Source organism: Apostichopus japonicus, chromosome 7, assembly GCF_037975245.1.
Source record: "Apostichopus japonicus isolate 1M-3 chromosome 7, ASM3797524v1, whole genome shotgun sequence".
NCBI lineage: Eukaryota > Metazoa > Echinodermata > Holothuroidea > Aspidochirotida > Stichopodidae > Apostichopus > Apostichopus japonicus.
This window is the reverse complement of record NC_092567.1, coordinates 6,349,976-6,367,956: the sequence shown is the minus strand read 5'-3', so window position 1 is coordinate 6,367,956 and position 17,981 is coordinate 6,349,976. Positions and strand designations below refer to the sequence as shown.

At 34.8% G+C, this 17,981-nt stretch overlaps 4 protein-coding genes across 7 annotated transcripts in view; 1 reads left to right on the top strand and 3 right to left on the bottom strand.

Annotated features, from left to right (window-relative positions):
• The window catches only part of LOC139970032 (uncharacterized), a 445,342-nt gene that overhangs the window by 86,325 nt on the left and 341,036 nt on the right, over nt 1–17,981 (bottom strand). The gene's annotated exons all lie outside the window — the stretch shown is intronic.
• LOC139970009 (NLR family CARD domain-containing protein 4-like) overlaps nt 1–17,981 on the bottom strand; it is a 261,218-nt gene that overhangs the window by 29,504 nt on the left and 213,733 nt on the right. The window lies entirely within an intron of this gene.
• Nucleotides 1–17,981, bottom strand: part of LOC139970046 (uncharacterized) — a 320,960-nt gene that overhangs the window by 227,455 nt on the left and 75,524 nt on the right. Inside the window, exon 8 of one of the 3 annotated variants that reach the window (XM_071975646.1) lies at nt 11,272–16,398. The exons of the other annotated variants lie outside the window; for them this stretch is intronic. Coding sequence (XP_071831747.1) covers nt 16,327–16,398 — 72 coding nt within the window. The 3' untranslated portion in view covers nt 11,272–16,326. Of the gene's footprint in view, nt 1–11,271; nt 16,399–17,981 lie in introns of those variants that run through there. 3 annotated transcript variants of the gene reach the window in all.
• Nucleotides 1–17,981, top strand: part of LOC139970082 (uncharacterized) — an 892,672-nt gene that overhangs the window by 828,678 nt on the left and 46,013 nt on the right. The gene's annotated exons all lie outside the window — the stretch shown is intronic.

The following is a 17,981-nucleotide window of genomic DNA, read 5'->3' as shown; positions in this document are numbered from 1 at the left end:
AGGTAAACTTAGGGCGTTTAGAAGGCAACCCGGTAAGTAGACTTAACTAGGTGTCACAGGACAATCAGCAACAACATTTTATCTGTTCAGCTTAAGCATCATGTTTCAGTGACATCAATGAACTCATTCATGTTTTGACATTTAAGACCCATGGACCTTATCATTCCTCTGATTCAGTGTTTGTCTTCCAACTGTCTATCAAGTGATGGTCATTATTGATGATGACGTTCAGAGCAATCTGATTAAATGAAAACTCCGTATTTGCAAACCTTTTCGGGAAAAAAAGTCGCGCCCTGGCCCCGCAATGCAACTTTTCAGACTATTTGGAAATTCAATAAACAGCGGGTGATTACTGGAATTACTCGTCATGACAAAACATACTTTTCTCGTCAGAGACTTCGGTCAAAAAATTTAAGTAGATTTTCAAAAATACAGATCACGTTATCGTAGCGTGCGTGTGGGAATGCTATGACAATATACAATATCCGCCGCATCTTATCTTATATATTTACGACACTGGTGACAAATCTACAGTGGTTCTGAAGGGACAGGCGAGTTCTGCAAAACACTTTAAAGTTGTTTATTTTTGTTGAGCTGACGAGTTACGCTAACGTTACCGCTTGACGAAAATGATAACACAAATCGAGTTTGGTGTGTTTCACGTAACTTGGCAACAAGTCAAAGATATGATTTTGATTGAGTTGTCAAGTATACGCTCTATTCATATCTTGGCCAAATTTATCAAGTTGAGTATGTGCATTTTCAACTCGATTAACATCATTTGACGTGACTACTACTCGCCGGTTCCTTCAGTAAGTAAAGCGTAATTATTCCCTGCTGTGCAGCGTCGAGAGAGATAAATGAAGATTTCTAACAGCATATATATGTGTAACCTAACCTCGCTATGCTATGTTCAAATGTCATTAACGTTCAGGACTTTGGAGTACTACACTTGTAAGCAATGGCGGAAGAAGGCGTTATCGGGGAAGGGAGGGATGGGTGGGGGGGGGGGGTTAGGACGGGCAAACTGTTGGATAGTGGGAGGTGTTAGATTGACCTGAGTGCAACACATTTACTCAAAAAAATTCACAATTGTAGTAATGAAAAGAGGAGGGTCTCTTTCTTTATATAAAAGGTAAACTTTCAGTTGTAAGGCACTGTTATCTGTGACGTACACCTATCCTTACAATGTGGACTCGGTGGTTCTGATCTTGTTTTTGAAATGTTTACCAAATGGGGGTGAATGCGGGCGGTATTGAAGAACTTAGATTGCACAGTCTCCAGATGTGTGACGTTATTAATTCGCAGATAACATTGCAAGGGTCGTACCTGTTCCTCGTTAGATTTGACAGAGGGATTCAACTGGTAATGCGTAAGGTTGGCATGTAATATAAACTGTTGATCGTTCGAATGAGAACCTTATAAAAGAATACATGAACAATAACCTTATTTATAATACATAAACAAGTACGTGTGGTCACCATACGTCTTCTGCTGTACCAGCAGTTATTTATACAACATATAACGACATGTTAACTACATATCATTAATAACATTTACTAATTTAATATTACCAAGCCGAATTTTAATGTTCCTTTGATAATTTTATTCTACCTGTTTGTTGTTTTTGATAAATTAATAAACGATACAGACTCTACGGTGTTATTAAAAGCAACCTTTTGAAAAATAACGATTTGCCGTTGCTGGCGAAATGGTTTGTACAGAGAAGACTTCGTCTTTGAGTACAACGTTAACTTATATTGCCGTGTTGGACGAATCCCACCGTACTCTATATATTATTCTTCCAACCAGAATTAATGATCAAAGCTATAGTCTCATTGGCAATAGTTTCTTTAAAATACCAAATGATTAACTTGGTGGGGGGGGGGGTAGGGGGAACTTGATCGAGTCTTGATCCTGCTTGTTAGCAGAATCATTCCGGATATAAACAGACATAAACAGTTTTTAATCAATGCAGTAAACGTAAGAAAAGACAAGCAAATTATAGGATTAATTATTGATGAAAATTTATCCTGGAAGCAACATATTAATGATCTATGTCATCGTTGCCGATATGTGTTATTTCCTTAGCGTGGTTAAAGGGAAATTTCTGCTTGGTCGAAGTCGGGGAAAAGTCAATGCTGCCCTCGCTCAATAGTGTTTAGGTGGTTAGGGTGTGACCTTTTATACCCACCTCCTTGCTTCGCATACTTACGTAATCGATGAATACTTACGTATTATGTGAGTGTTACGTAGTCACATGCTTCATTCCTCTCATGGTGCAGGGTGGCGTCGCATGTGCTCTCATAGTGAAATCCTAAGTAATATGTTTTCTATATATGTTTTATAAAGGCATTAAAGGGGTAGATATCCTAATTGTATACTTCTTTAATATCGCATTCTTGAGATTTGCTTTTAATGTGATTTTGCTATATGCTTTGTACCATCTTTGTTGCCTTTTCGTGTATTTATTGCGTTGCTTATTTGTAAGAGTATCTCGGGTTAGAGTATCATCTTCGTGGAGTATCTCTCGAGAGGTTATTATTTTTATTGGTATTCTATGATTCTCCAGAAAGCCGCCGTAAACCCCCAATAGCTGCAGTAAACCACTGAATGCCTCTGTATGTCGCAGTTTGTCGTGCGGCTAGTTTTGCCCGTCAGCGATGGTAAGTTGAGCGTTATTATTATTAAGGAGGTAATTGTTGTTAATCTTACTCTATGCTTTGAGTTTCATGGTACCAAATGTTATTTGCTATACCTCTTCCCTTTGCGCATTATTTATAAGAGGAAACCTTATTCTGTATTATGTTATTATTGATTTGTACAAATTCATGTGCTTGGTTTACCAATGTTTGTATATTAATGTTTAGATATTTTTACTTTATAGTTTTCACCGTGGTCCTTTTGAACCACGTGTGCAAACTAAACGGGTAAAACACCTCCGACTACGTTGTTCAGCAATCATTGAGCGCTGTCTCGGTGACAATCTATGTAAACCTTTTATTAAGTACATTTGTACTGTCTTGTATATGAGAAACACTATGCCAAATGAATAGCAATTTAAATTCACTCTCCTTGTATCTATTCTTAACAATTGTAGTTTGTGATACGGCCTGTAGGGTCTTATACTACGTTCTGAAATCCTCTAGAAAATTTGCGGAATAGATTGATCAAATTATTTATAATGAAACCTACCCCCCACCCGCATCCCACGCGTATATAAAATGTATCAATCGGGCGCTACCATCCTCCGTTAAAGCAAAGCAAAACAAATGTAACATGTCACAACAATTACATCAGGAATTTATACATTAGACAAGATATAACTCGTAGCGGACATATGATTATGGTCACACACACATCTCTTAGTGAGACCGAGGTATATACTATAATGTGTAATATACATGACTTGGTCAGAACCTGACACCAGCGAAGTAAATAACATACTAACTGAATGGGCAATTGCTCTCCCAGTTAATCCTTGTGCCCGCTCTATTAAATATGTTGCTCACAAGTTTCATTTTCATACCAGAGATATGCATAAGAACAACCATACCATCTGGGGCCTATATCAAGTAGATTAATTACTTTAAGCCACTATATCAATGTACAACTTGTTCTTACATATTGGTTAGTTTTTCGACATACTTAGTCGAAATGTCAACAGTTTATCCATGTGGTCCTTTCTTTACCCCCGTATTATCTAATACCAATATAATCAAGAAACGTTGATATTCTGAGATAACTTAGTTGAACTGATGAGGTATTAAGGCAATATCATGAGGAATAAACACCAATGTGTTAAGGTAATACAAACTCGAACTACTTTATTTAATCTTCCCATCTTAAAGTCGAAAGTTAGAGAAAATAGGCTAAAGTTTTAAATATAGTAGTGAAAGTTTGATATTAAAAAAAATGCAAATTGGATATTAAAAGTGAAAAGATGGACCTGTTATTTCGAAATTTCCACTTTTTAAGTACCACAATCCTAACATTCTTAAAAGAATTTAAGACAATTTCAAGGAAAGATATATTTTTTTTATGAAAATATATGAAATTTGGAACAGTTGTTGAAATTTCCAGATAAGCAGCGAATTAGAAAATGACATTTAGTGTGAACATTGGCAAATTATAATATAGTGTCATAAGTAATGATTCAAGACATTACCATTATGTAAAATTATGGTAGGGAAGTAAAGAACAATACAAGTAAAATAGGCTTTCCTAATTATCGAGTGTACGTGATGTATGATATACAGATTAAAAATAAATTGACATCATTGTGTATTAGTTAATAATGTTATATTACATGGATTGTGATTTTAATCAATTGACGTCCATGAGAAAGATTTGTCATATATACTGATGATTAAGGGATGACGTCATTGGTAGTTTGATTGGTTCTTGACGATGTTAAATTATCAGAGCAAACGAATTTAACAATTATAAAAGAAAGTATTATTTGTAATCCTTTTCAAATAATATACACTTGTTTTGATTTCTTTAATATCTTTTCCATTTCTGTCTTTTTTTGTGATGTTTCATTTAAATTCTGTGTAAAAATTGGATAATTTTCAACACTATTTGGATAAGTTTCAATTTATGCGTGACAAATATGTACTTTACTGCAAACATGTTATTTGAGGCTATAAAGTCTTTTTCTGCCCGTTACTGTAAGTGTTGTGTTGCATTCGAAGAACTGACATAATTGGCTCCGTGTTAGATTGTATAATCCAGTCACTTGTATTGATGACGTCAGCTGTTTAAACTGTCATTTCTCAAAACTAAATCTTTAATATGTTATAAAAATAAAACTTAGACTGACGGCAGTGGTATTTTAGTGGTTTACAACATTTACAGTTTAGATAGAAAAAGATATAATTGAAACAGCGACCACTATTAAGAATATCCCACAGTTTAGTCGGAATAAGACACAGGTAGCATACAGATTTATAGCGTTGACAAGTATACGCTAACAGCGGCACGAACTTTATGGATAGGGGGAGGGGTGCATTTGACTTGACGGTAAAAACAAATTTCTCAAAGTTGAAACTATGGAAAGAAGGAGGGCTCTTATGGAGCACTTCTTTCCTCGACGCCTATGCCCACCATTGCACCCACTCCCTCTCCACCCCACTAGCTTCCATACATGTAATTATATCATTTCAAATTCACTTCATGAAAACGTTTAACAACTGTATTTGGGTTTGTAAGGTTTAACAACACTTTTACAACTAAAGATAAAACTATTTCCTCGGGTGTTTATTACAGCCAAAGCTTACAACCAGTTGGCTGCTCTTAAATAGAGTTTCGAAGCGTTTAGTCCAACACAGATAAATATGGGTCCCACAAAGTTAACTGTAATGCATTATTGTGCGAACTCTTGTATGGGTGTATGCATGTATGTATGTATGTAATTTAGATCCTCCTGCAAGCAGGAACTCGCGAAGAAGCGGTCATCATTGGCTTATCAAAGCCGCAAGCTAAACCGAAGTCAGTCTCTTAGATTCATGTTTAACGTCCATGTTTATGAATTGTCAGTTGTCAACAACTCTGTAACTGTACGACATACATTAATCTTGGAGTACTCTTAAACTCTCTGTCTAATTTTCGTCCTTTCCGGAGTGATTTAAGTAGATTGCAGTATCATATATATTAGGGTATGTAGGTACTGTACGCTGTTGTACTAGTAAAGGAGTTGCACATTTACCAATTAACGGATTGTGATAAATTCAACACAAACTGCTACCTTTAGGTAGAATCGTTAATGATAATGTGTATTTAACAATTTCTGTTTAAATCTCCGTAAGTTAAAAATGAACATTGAATGTTTACAATGTAAATTATGTTTTCTTTCTTCTTTCAATAACATTAGTTAATGAATAATGTGAAACGTTGCGTCAATTGTGATACTACGGTAAAGTGTCTTACTGTATGATTACGTCACATTAGTTTTGTCAATAAAAATTTGGTCGCATATCCTAGAAGCTTTAAAATAATTTCAAACACTGTACAGCATGTCTATATAAAACAAGATGGAGCGGGGGGGGGGGGTCACTGTAATGCGTCAATCACCTCCTCTGTTCAAAACACTAATCTGTTATTAATTGAATAATATTTTTTGTATAAAAGACTATGTTAATAAATAAAAAACTAACTAAAATACTGACTTTGTTAATATTAAAATTCTAACATAGCTTCCTTTCAAAACAAGGTACGCACCAGCGGAGGTAATCCTAAGACCTTTCTTTGACAAAGTTTTTGTTATATGCACCTACGTAATTCCGTTAGTGTTTTAAATGAAACCACCGATAACACATCTAATTTGCTATTAGTATTACATCCACAGAGTATTTAGGAACTTCGTTTTTGCACAGCGTTGGCTGTAACAAACACCCAAAGAAATAGCTTTATCTTTAGTTGTAAAAGTGTCGTTTAACCTCACCTACAACTAATATAGGTCTATTGGACAATACCATATACCAGTCCACAATTAATCCTACGCTATTTGGGATGAGAATGAAAAGTTCAAAAAGTAACAATTTCTTTCAAGTATGAAGTATGTAGTTAATGACTTACTGGTTTTAAAGTAATTTAGTTAACGAGTGTACTTACATAAGGAGGAGGTCAACGGGACAGCGGTTTGACGACCCTTCTTATAGTGTCGCGAATTTATCAAGAACTTTCTAAAAATAAACAAAATACGTACGAACTATAAAGTATGCTGATAATATGACGTCAAACTGATATCATTGATAGCTATACTATCCTCTTCCACCAGCAGTCACGTTATCAACCCTAAAGTTCTGCAACTCTATTGAGTCGTGGTGATGAGCTCGCAATTGCCGTCATTATATTGAATAACGTAAGAGAAATAGAACCGAAGGTACCAGCGAGAAGACTTCGAACGAACTTTCCGTAGATTTATACAATACTGTGAAAACACGGCCGACATACTTTGCTTGATGCACCATGAGCTTGACATCTAACAATAATAATATCATTATCGAGGAGGACAATTAAATGATTTAAACGTATCAGGAAGTAAAGCATTTTAATTGCTGTCATCATAAAAATGGAAATAACGTTCGTCATTTACCACGGTCAACTAAATTCAGTGGTTACAAGCCTATGTATAGTAAGTCTATACTGGAATACGGTAACTCAGCGACGCTTAGATCTGTATGTTCTGTTATATATAGATAACGATGATAGGAACACTGCTGCATGATAGGGATCTCTCGGATATTGATTTGCAAATAAGTGTGATACTTCAACAACGTCATTTTATCGATGGATCCATCATATTACATCAATAATAAATCAAATTCTTAAGAAGCAGTATGAGCAAAGAAGGGGAAATGTCCTTAAATTCGCGCATGCGTTAATGGTTGCTGTTTAATTACTTTAATCCCTGTAAATCCCCATACGTTCAATTGCTTATGTTGGATTGTATGCACAAGCAACGAGCCTATTCAAGCTATCTTAATACAATACTCTATCAATAACAGAACATATGTCCCTGGAATGTTACACGAAGCTAAAGCCACCTGCGGTTTTGTTTTCATTCAGAATGGGATTTTACTCGTATTGTTATGCTAATCTTACCGGATGTTTTCTCGCGGGTCGAAATTATTCCTGAATCACGCGTATGGCAAAGCAAAATACCCACTAATGATATTCCAGTTTGATTCTGTCGGGGAAAAAATGGATTATTGCTCAAAGCCGGTCTGTTTTGAACCGGTACTCCAGGTTTTACAACTGAAAATGAAATTTTATAGACAATAAAATTGGATTATCGGTTAAACATTAGACCGATTGTTTGGTTAATAATCGGAGTTTATCATTTTAGTCAAGGTTTTTCGAGCGACACTACAGACGTATCGTTCAAAATGCTAGATTATGGACTAATTAACCGGAATAATCGTTTGTATCTATATGCCAAATGTCCAAAACGAACAATATTTCGATAGTCATCCTGTTCAAATTCTGTACCTAAAAACAAGTTTGGACTTTTACTCCCATCATAAACATATCGTTCAAATGTATGGTTTAGCTATAACTAAATTTAGCCTGTAAGTGTACAGTTGTATTCACAACGTTTAACGAAATCAAATTGGTTCTAATCCCTCAAAACTCCCCCGCCCAACCTCCAAAGAATCGAAATAGCTTAAACGGTAGTAAGCTGTATATTGCTCTGATTCCACCTTTGTTTCTCTTGATGTTTAATATGTATATCATGATGTTCTTTGAATATTTATTATTGTGAACATCAACAACAATTGAACGTCAGGGCGCCCTTCCAATCTCAAATAAAGTTGGATGATCTAAATAATCCTACAACCTCACTCTGACTATCCTGACCGTAATCCACAGTCTTCATCTTACGGTAACTTTGTTATAATCAAAAGATAGTTGTGTCCTTCTCCCGTGTGATTCAAACTGTATTATTAAAGAGGGCGCTTGTACCATTTATTCACAGAGATATGAGAACTGTGCGGCGATCGATGCTGATATTGTTAAGGTCAGAGCAGAGAAATGGTTTTATTTCGAATGTAATATATTTTACGTGTATTTAAGATTGAATGCTAGTCTGTAACGTTGGACTATTTCGTTTTAGGCCAAGTAGATTATTATTTGTATATTTAAAACAAATAATTCGGTAGATTTTGATAAATCTGTTATTCGCTTCAAGACTACCGTAGCAAAGTTGTTCGTTAAAATTGTTAGGCTTAATTCAAACAAACAGTAAATTAAAGTTTGGATGTTTCCAGTTCATTTTTAGTTCTTCAAAGGATTTAATCTATAAAAAAAAAAATGCTGGGTGATGACGGGTTACAAGCTTTATGTACTTTATTAATTGCCCCCATTAACCTACTTAAAACAAGATACCTTAATGTGATTAACTACAATATAATTTTGAATACTCTGAAGATTTTGGTAACATTCTTGGTAAGTCGTAATACGGCTGCTTTATGGTTTACAAAGAGAGGAACACTTTCTTTTCATCACTGATGTGTAAAGTAACGATTTCTTAAGAGTTACTTCAGGTAATTAAGATATCATTACACGATGTAATCATACATGCAGATAGAATGCTTGTAAATGAAGCAGTAAAAACTTACACTAAATTTGAGTCAGATAACACAAATGTATTTTATTCTGTATTATTAGTTCAAACAATTTATTTTATTTAGCAGGTGCACGGCCCAATCCATATGGTAAGATAGGTTAATAATATTATCATAGTAGTTAACCTTACATGGCTTGGCTAGGGAGACGAAACAAAAATGTTACAAATAAGCACAAAAGTACAATTTAAAGCGTCGTTAAATGTTAAATTATTTTCACTTATAACCTAACCCAACATGATCAGGTTGTAACATCTTTCCGGTCACAGAAGCCTTTCACACCCATGCCGATCCTGTCTCACCCTCGTTATGGATCAACTAACTTTTTGCGTTAGAATTTCTTCTTGCTAAACAATTTTTCCCGCCAACTCCCAGAAGAGGGGTAAAAATATACTTCACATACGTCAACATTGTTTTATTTTTGTTTATAGTAAGATATTGAAGCGAATGTAGCCCATTACTGCAGATACATAATGGAACTTAACCACAGCAATATACCCCCCCCCATTCCCCTTCCCTCCACTTTCATCTTCCCGTGCATTGTATGTGGTGCTGCATATCTTACATACCAACAGTTGATGATGACGTCATATATGCTAATGATTCAAAATCCCCAACCCCAAGGGCGACGGAACCGGGGGCACAGGGGGCACGTGCCCCCCCACTTTTCCTCAGGATAAAAATGTGCCCTTTTTCTACCTAAAAAATTGTACTCTTGATCACCTTATTAGGTCAGCGATATTTCAGTAAGAGATCTAATCCTAATTTAGAAGTAATAATGAATTTCTGTGGGTCAAACTCAAATGTTTACTACCACAAAGCTTCTAGCATACTGGTGAGTGCCATCATGCATATTCAATTTGTCAGAAAAATCGTAATACATTTCCAAAACTACATTGCTATATTACATTGTGACTTTGTAATAAGCAGAAGCCATTTATAGCCTACTATGAATAATAAGTTTAGTTTTAATACCCCATCCTTTCGTATTTTGACATATTTCATTTGCTTTCATGCATGTATCGATCGCGTGTGTATGGACTTGGACTTTATAATGATTTCACCTCATTTTGTCTCGAAAGTAAACTTGTTCCTTGTATTCAGTTTGCACATTGGATATTGCAGTGCTAGTATGCATTTTCTCCTGGGGGGGGGGGCAGTGGCGGAGCGTCCATACAGTCAGAGGGGGCGGATGCCCCCCTGGCGGACTCAAAATGACTGCTGGCGCCCTTTTCAGCTTTTTACCACTTTTTAATTATTCGCGATTATTGACTATTTTATTGCGCTCTCAAATACCTATTGACATTTGTCACATTTTGTTGGTGTAATTTTCTGACCAAATGGCGACGACACCTATTTATTCTTCGTTTATCTACAAATTAGCAAGGCCCGGAAAGGGTCATTTCCGGCGATCTAGGGAGTATCTTTACTCAAAAAAATTCTGAACGCTCCGCGCCAACCTGTGGTGGCGCTCCGCTTAGATAGTGTCGAAAGCGCCCCCGGCCTACAGACCATTCTCGCCTCCTGACCATTACCCCTAGCTCCGCCACTGGGGGGGGGGGGTTGATGGAGTGATGTGTATACGCAAATAAAATAATACAATAAGAGTTATAAAGGGTACTAAATATCAGGCTGCATCAGTCCAATCGAATTTCTGCAAAGTGCCCTTCGACGTCGGTGCCCCCCCCCCCAGATTAAAAAGTGCTTCCCCCGCCCTTGCCCAACCCCATCCACTTCCCAGCCAATCAACTAAATTTCACTTGTGCTAAACTTAAACTTAAGTTCGTGTTTTTAATGTACGTGTTTATTATCAGTAGGTGGTTGAATTAAACACTGACGTAAAATAATATCATCCAGTTTTCCAGTCAAATGTTCTCGTTATACAACCAAATACTCCTTATCGTTGTGCAAATATAGAGAACCTTTCGTTTTGTCAACCTTGAACTTTGATGTGTGTTCTGTTGTATGTATTTATTAATTTAATGATCATTATCAGTACGTTGACTAATTAAACACATACAAAATTAACTAGGAACAATCATTACCCTATCACTGAACTTACATCAATCTGATACTTACGCTTGCTTAGGATGATTTGCCACAATATGTCAGCTTGCGGTATACCGTGCGCTGTTAACTAGAAGATATATCTCTTTACTGCAGACCACAAAATCACACCACGAAGGATGAAATAAGCCATTTACTCAGTCATAGAAATAAAACGATACAGAATCATACATTTAATTGTGAGACATAAAATATTTTGCTTTTGAATTAAAAATTAAAACAAGTCTTTGGAGTAGCTGGTTTGAATGAAATCAAATTATATATTAACTTAAGTAACTTGGCCAGAATCATACCTAGTTTATACATATTTTATCTCCCGGTTTCACTCAATTTCTCTCGAAGGTCATCTGAAGTCATGAGGGACGAATACTTGTTTCTAAAAAAGTTTGGGATCAACTTGAAGAGAAAGTTTCAATTTAAGGCACACAGAACGTTAGCGACACTTTTATTAGGAGAAGAACAATTTCTTCATCACAACTGCAACTTTACCAGCCTCACCTGTTTTGAAAGTAACTGTATAGACATAACATTCTATGTGATCTTAATGCAGGCCAGAACAAGTTACTACATATACTACATGTTACATAGAGATAACACTGTTGACAACATTTCTCTGATTAGTTTTTTATTGCTTCCATTGGTATTACAACATCAATATATATCAATAATTTCATATTTTGATTCTATCATACGAACTTTTGATAGAGTAACAGATAAACGGGATTAATATGTTGTGATTGTATCACTATGAGAGACCAGGATCGCCTCAAAGGGAACAAGTGTGTTTGTTGCAGAGACCGTTTATTTGTACAAGCATACAGAAAAACGGAAGATACCAAGATCAATTACAAAATAAAGTAATAATTATTTCCTTGGGAATATCTAATATCATAAACACTGCAACGCGGTGATTTCATCCATATTTATCTGTCAATCTGAGTTTTTTGTTATGAAAATATATTCAGTTTTTCGGGACATTGCCTGGGTAATATTGGTAAACTTGAGGCTTCATAATATCCAATTGGCTTCAAGCAAATACGACAAGAACTAAATTATAATGTAGAGATCATGAATATTCATTAATCATCAAGCAGCACCAGTAATAAGAAGCAACATAACGATACAAGAAGATGAAAAATATGTATGGAGAGCTGATCATTGCATTTAAGGTTTATGTTAAGTATACAGACCATTATCTTCGTTACTTTTATGTTAAAATCTTACTATAATACGTCAAAGTCACGTGTTCCTATTGTCTTCAAAGAAACACCATTAGAGATCATGATAATGGAACAAAGAACTGGATTAAAAAACAAAACATGTCATTGTTATTAATTTATGTCTAAGACTAAGTTTCAGTATAGTATTGAATAACACAATCAATGGTATAACGGTAGACAGCCAGTCATTGTTATTATGATAACATTTAACAATATTCTTCTAATATTCACTGTATTACGCGTGAGTAATATCAAAGATGAATTCATAATATAGAAATAGGAGGAACGAAAGAAAGCAACTAAATCTTGAAAGAAAGTAAAATTAATAAATGGATGAAGTAGAATGCAATCTAACAATTAATGACGAAATATAACAATAGTTAGAGAAAGTACTAGATACAGTCTTAGAATTGTTCTAAATCGAAGGAAAATATCGGAGTATAAAGATAATAAAATCGAAGATCTGAATTAAAATGAACCCAGTATAATGATTCATAAGGCGCATTAAAATAACAATGAAAGAATAAAATGAAGAGTATATACAACACAGAGCCGACATTTGTATTTAATGATTACTTGATATACACATAATATTATCAGCTTTACTACGACAAAATTATTTAATGCTAAAACAATAACTGTTTAACGTTCTGCTTATATACCTTATAACACAAGACTGTGTATGAAGCAATTAATGAAGGCAACATTTAATAATTTAAAACGTTTTCAAATCTACGACTCTTGTATAGAAACTGTATCTCTAAGTTCAAATTTAATTTTTCTCAAATGCGTAAGGTTACCTAAAGTGGCTTCTGACTGTCGATAGCTTACCTATCATGTAATGTTAAAATAAGTTTACCTAACATAATTATAAATCTATCACATACCTATCACATATCACATATCACCTATCAACCTATCACATACCATTAAACTGATCGATAGCTAACATAACGCATACTATTAAACTGATCGTTTGGTTTGATTCTCCTTTAACCTCACAAACAAGTAGAAACTTTAAAAAAATGAAGTAAAACTTGAAGGAAATAATAAAAACGAAAAATGAAACACAGAAAGCATACCATTGTATTTAATGCTTACTTAATGTACATTACATTATCAGCGTTATTATCTTATTCCATCTTGATAAATTATGTAAGCTCACATGATCGTATGGTCTTGACAGACAAGGCTTTATTGAGGACTATAATAACAACGGAAGGTAAATGAAGACGATAAAATACTAACAAGAGTCCAACGGTCACTATTGTTCCTTGATTAGTGGAATATTAAAGTGTTTTACGTCATCACCCAATACGGTAATATAATATTTATGCCAACATGTACCAGCTATACCAACAACTGTATTCCAAGTTTGGATACAACCTGATGTACTTGAAGGTTGTGGAGTTATTGCAATATAAAATGTTGGCCATTCCCAAAATTTGGGCACAATAAAACTTTGCGCTTAAACGTTCCCAAAAATATTGGGGCCCACAAGATCGGGTCCAGGAGGTGCATAACCTCATCAATATTCATAAAGTCAGTGCTAACAAATAGGGCACACCTTCTTTACTAAAATACATCTACATTTAGCAAGTATGACAAATATCCATCACTCCGTTGTTGAGTTATCGCAGACCCAAGCATGTGTCACAGAAGCACACACAGACACACGACTTCAATATCGCATAGGTTCCTTTTGCCTTCGATAAAGGGGGAGTCTAATTTTCTTTTTCAAAATTGGTATGTACTGAACTATGGGTATTGCTATTGTCACATACCCTAAAACAAAGTTGGGATCTTTTCCAAACCAAAGTCAAACCAAGGATGTAAAAACATGAATAAAGAAAATTTTGCTGTCAGTGACATCACACTTGACATCACACCTGGTATGACATCACACCTGTTTGCTTCAAGTTCACTTGTAGTACAAACTGTTAAAATTTCAGTTATCGATATGTCCAAAACGCAAAGTAGGAATTGGATACAAATTTTACCAGGATGATTAGTATATGATTCTCTTTAATAAGTCAAAAGTAAAATTTCCTCTTGACTTTCATTTTTAAAATTATCGACGTTATACATGGTCAGTTTTGATTCAAAACATAACGAAAAGAGCTCACTATAATGAGAACCTGTCTATCTCATTAATGTCTGTAGTTATGTTATACATCTTATATTTACGTCATATCATCATACCTGGAGAGATTGAACTAATTGCGCATGATCAAAGCGCCCTTAACTTGACTGTTACTTTCGAAGAGTTAGCGTTAACACTAAATAATAACGTTTGTACGTTTGTTTGTCGGTAAACTAATTTAAGCGTTCATGTTGTATTCTGTGTGCGCTGATTGGATCAGTTAATACAACAAATAGGATATGGCGTAAAATTTATAATAAACTAAATTATTAAAATGCTGATTTGAAACAAACAGATTTTAAATTCATAAATACAATCATAAAGCGAAGCTTAACATTAAAATAGAATAATAAAATGAGCATAATAATAGAATAAGAAAATAAAAGTATTGATAGATGAAGTCATTGAAGTCTCAGTTACGTAATATACAGAATATACATTTGTTATTTTAAATCAGATGATATGACGTCATCTTATTGTCTTCATGTTAAGAACGATAATTTATAGGAACAGAAAGAAATGAAGAAATGCTGACATAGAACAAAAATGTCACAGATATTAATTAATATCACCTCTAAGTTCCTGTAGATCGATTTTAATGACACAATGGTATTGTAGATTACCAATGAATGTTATTTAGTCTTAACATTGACACAATTAATTTGGCTCTATTCTTTGTTAGATTTAAGACATTACGTAACCGATACGTCATAGTTTACATCAAACTTTAGTAAAAGTAAGAACGAAGAAAAAGTTTAATCATGCACTCCCAGTGTATGTGGATACAGTATGTACATATTTTAACCAAAGCATTCCAAACATGTCTGCTTAAAAAAAATAAGTTTAGAAATATTAACATAATTAGACGTATAATTAATTTTCTGAGTAGTTAAGTGTTTGTCGAGGGGGGGGGGTGGCGGTGGAAGGTAAAGAAAAATGGGTCTGGAATTGGGATGAATCATAACAGTACATACAACTGGACCAATGAAGGATGCTATACCCTGCACACGAGGAGTGCGTGGAGAGCGAGAGCAGGTCCAGCAATATCTGATCAGGGGACACACGAGTAGGTGAACAAACCTTCATCTTAATTTACAAAGGTAACGATAACTTTGTTACATATTAGGGAAAAAACCAAATTAGAAAAAATACATGCACATTACCGTTTAATTTCCGTTCTACAAATTAGCGTTTTGTTTTGGTGCAAATAACTACTATAACATCTACTTGATCACCAATGTGGTGGGTCTAACCTTACCCCTCCAACACCCTCCCACACCCTACCCGCCCCTCCACGTACACACAGAGAGTAAGAAAGGGATTGTGCTCTCTTTCTTTCCTCTCTCAATAGCTGACATCCAAGAAAATATAGTCTCCAATACTGATGACGTAGTGGTTGATGGATGACGTCGATGAACCATAAAAGTTGAAGAAACATTAATAACACTCCTTTTTGGATTATAACAATTAAAGACTGAAATTCCGCCGTAAGTAATCCTTTAAAACAAATTTAAATTAAACAGAACTCTTTCCAATTTGACTTCTTTATTGTATATGGAATTATTAATATTATTTGTACAACCTTACCTCTCTACAATATCCATTTACAATGAATGTCAAAGTTACAGTCTTCATCAAGTCACCATTCCATTGTCTTGAGAATATAGGCATTTGATGACGTCACAATCATAATGGACTAGTTGCATGTGTATTTCACTGGAGTTCTATCTGGCACTGTTTGTAGTATTTGGGAAATATTAACAGTTTACAACCTAGACTCTTTCGTAGATTCTTCTAGTTTGCTGGTAGTAGGGCTATAGTAACAGTTATACTTGATCTCGTTTTGTATTTGAGAGAGAGATGAGAGAGATTGGAGAAATTGAAGAGATAGTAATAGTGAGTGAAGAAGAGAAAACGATTTTTTTGCTTGGACATAGAGGATCAAAATGAAAACCCTGTCAAAACAAGCAATTGAAAGCCAGATTACTTTCTTACAAGTCCGGAACGATGAATGAGATATCAAGATACTTGGAAGCTGTAATACGTTGTAGAATATACGAACTGGAAACGCTTCTTGTGTCACGTGGTGCAAATTATTGACAGATATATGTTTTATTTGCTCGTTTTTCGCTCTATTGTTTTGACTTTACAATGAACGTGAATCCAGCGTTAACCATATGAGTCTCATAATTAATTAAAATGAATGTCTCGTAAAACACTAATTACCTACTTTTATTTTTTACTATATTGTTAGTTTCTCTGTACATTATCAGTATAGCGTTTCATAATTCAAAATGAAAGGTAATCCGAACGTCGAAAGGTGAAACTTACCGCTGTTTATGAAAGTATTTTTAAAGTTTTGACGGTTAAATGTTCGACATCCAAGGGCAATTTGCTTCCTTTATCCATAAAATAGCTATAGATCTAAGTAATTAATTAATATTGTTCCTGTATCTCCATGGTTACACCTTACCGTTTGGCCCAATATTTCTACAGACCCCATATGTCAAGATGTATTACAATGATTCTACTATGAGTGACTTCTTAACTTCGCCGAAGAAAGTTGGTGGACAAAAGACGTCCATGAAGAGGGATGAGGTGGTGTTAATATAACTTTTTCATCTAACTTTGGGTAACATACTCTAGTTTTAAACAACTTAGTCCGACGAATCCTCCCTTGCTCCCACCGCCTTGAAACAATGGAACTACGAGCCGCTAGTGTTCTGCCTTTCAGGAGAATTTCTTCATCACGTCAACTCATCCGTCGCATGCATGGTGAGGAAACACCCAATTTCCCTTAGTAAAATTTCGTATATACAATGCGTCATGTAGCATTAATACACCTTAGCTACAAGTGTACGCTGACGTCGTATTTGAAAAATAATTTAAATGAGACCTACGAGGAAAGATAAAGCGTGCCTTGAAATCAGCTTTTATGTTCATACTGAACAAACGTTGACATTATACTAAACGCCCATAACAATATTATTTCTTAGCTGGATAAGTCAGACATATAATGTAACAAATTCAATTAAAAAGCAAAATGGAACCTCCTTAGTTGGTGTTATATGTGTCACTTGTTTGTAAATGTGTTTAGGCAACGACATGTTAATGATCAATGCTTTCATTTATTTTCCAAAACAAAATTTCATGTAGAGGAAAAAATATGTATAATTCATTGCTAGCTCATTTTGACTAACATTAGAAAGGTTTGGTATAATATTCAGAAATTAGCTTTCACACTGCAAAAAATAAAAAATAAAAACCACCGTCAAAAAAAAAAAAAAACTATAACATGTTGTGCTAATCAATTACTTGAGATTAGAACCAGCGTAAACCATCTCGAAACCTTACTTGAGGCTTTGAACTGACACACATTTGGGAAGTATATTGATCAATAAATGTATTTTTTAAGTTTAT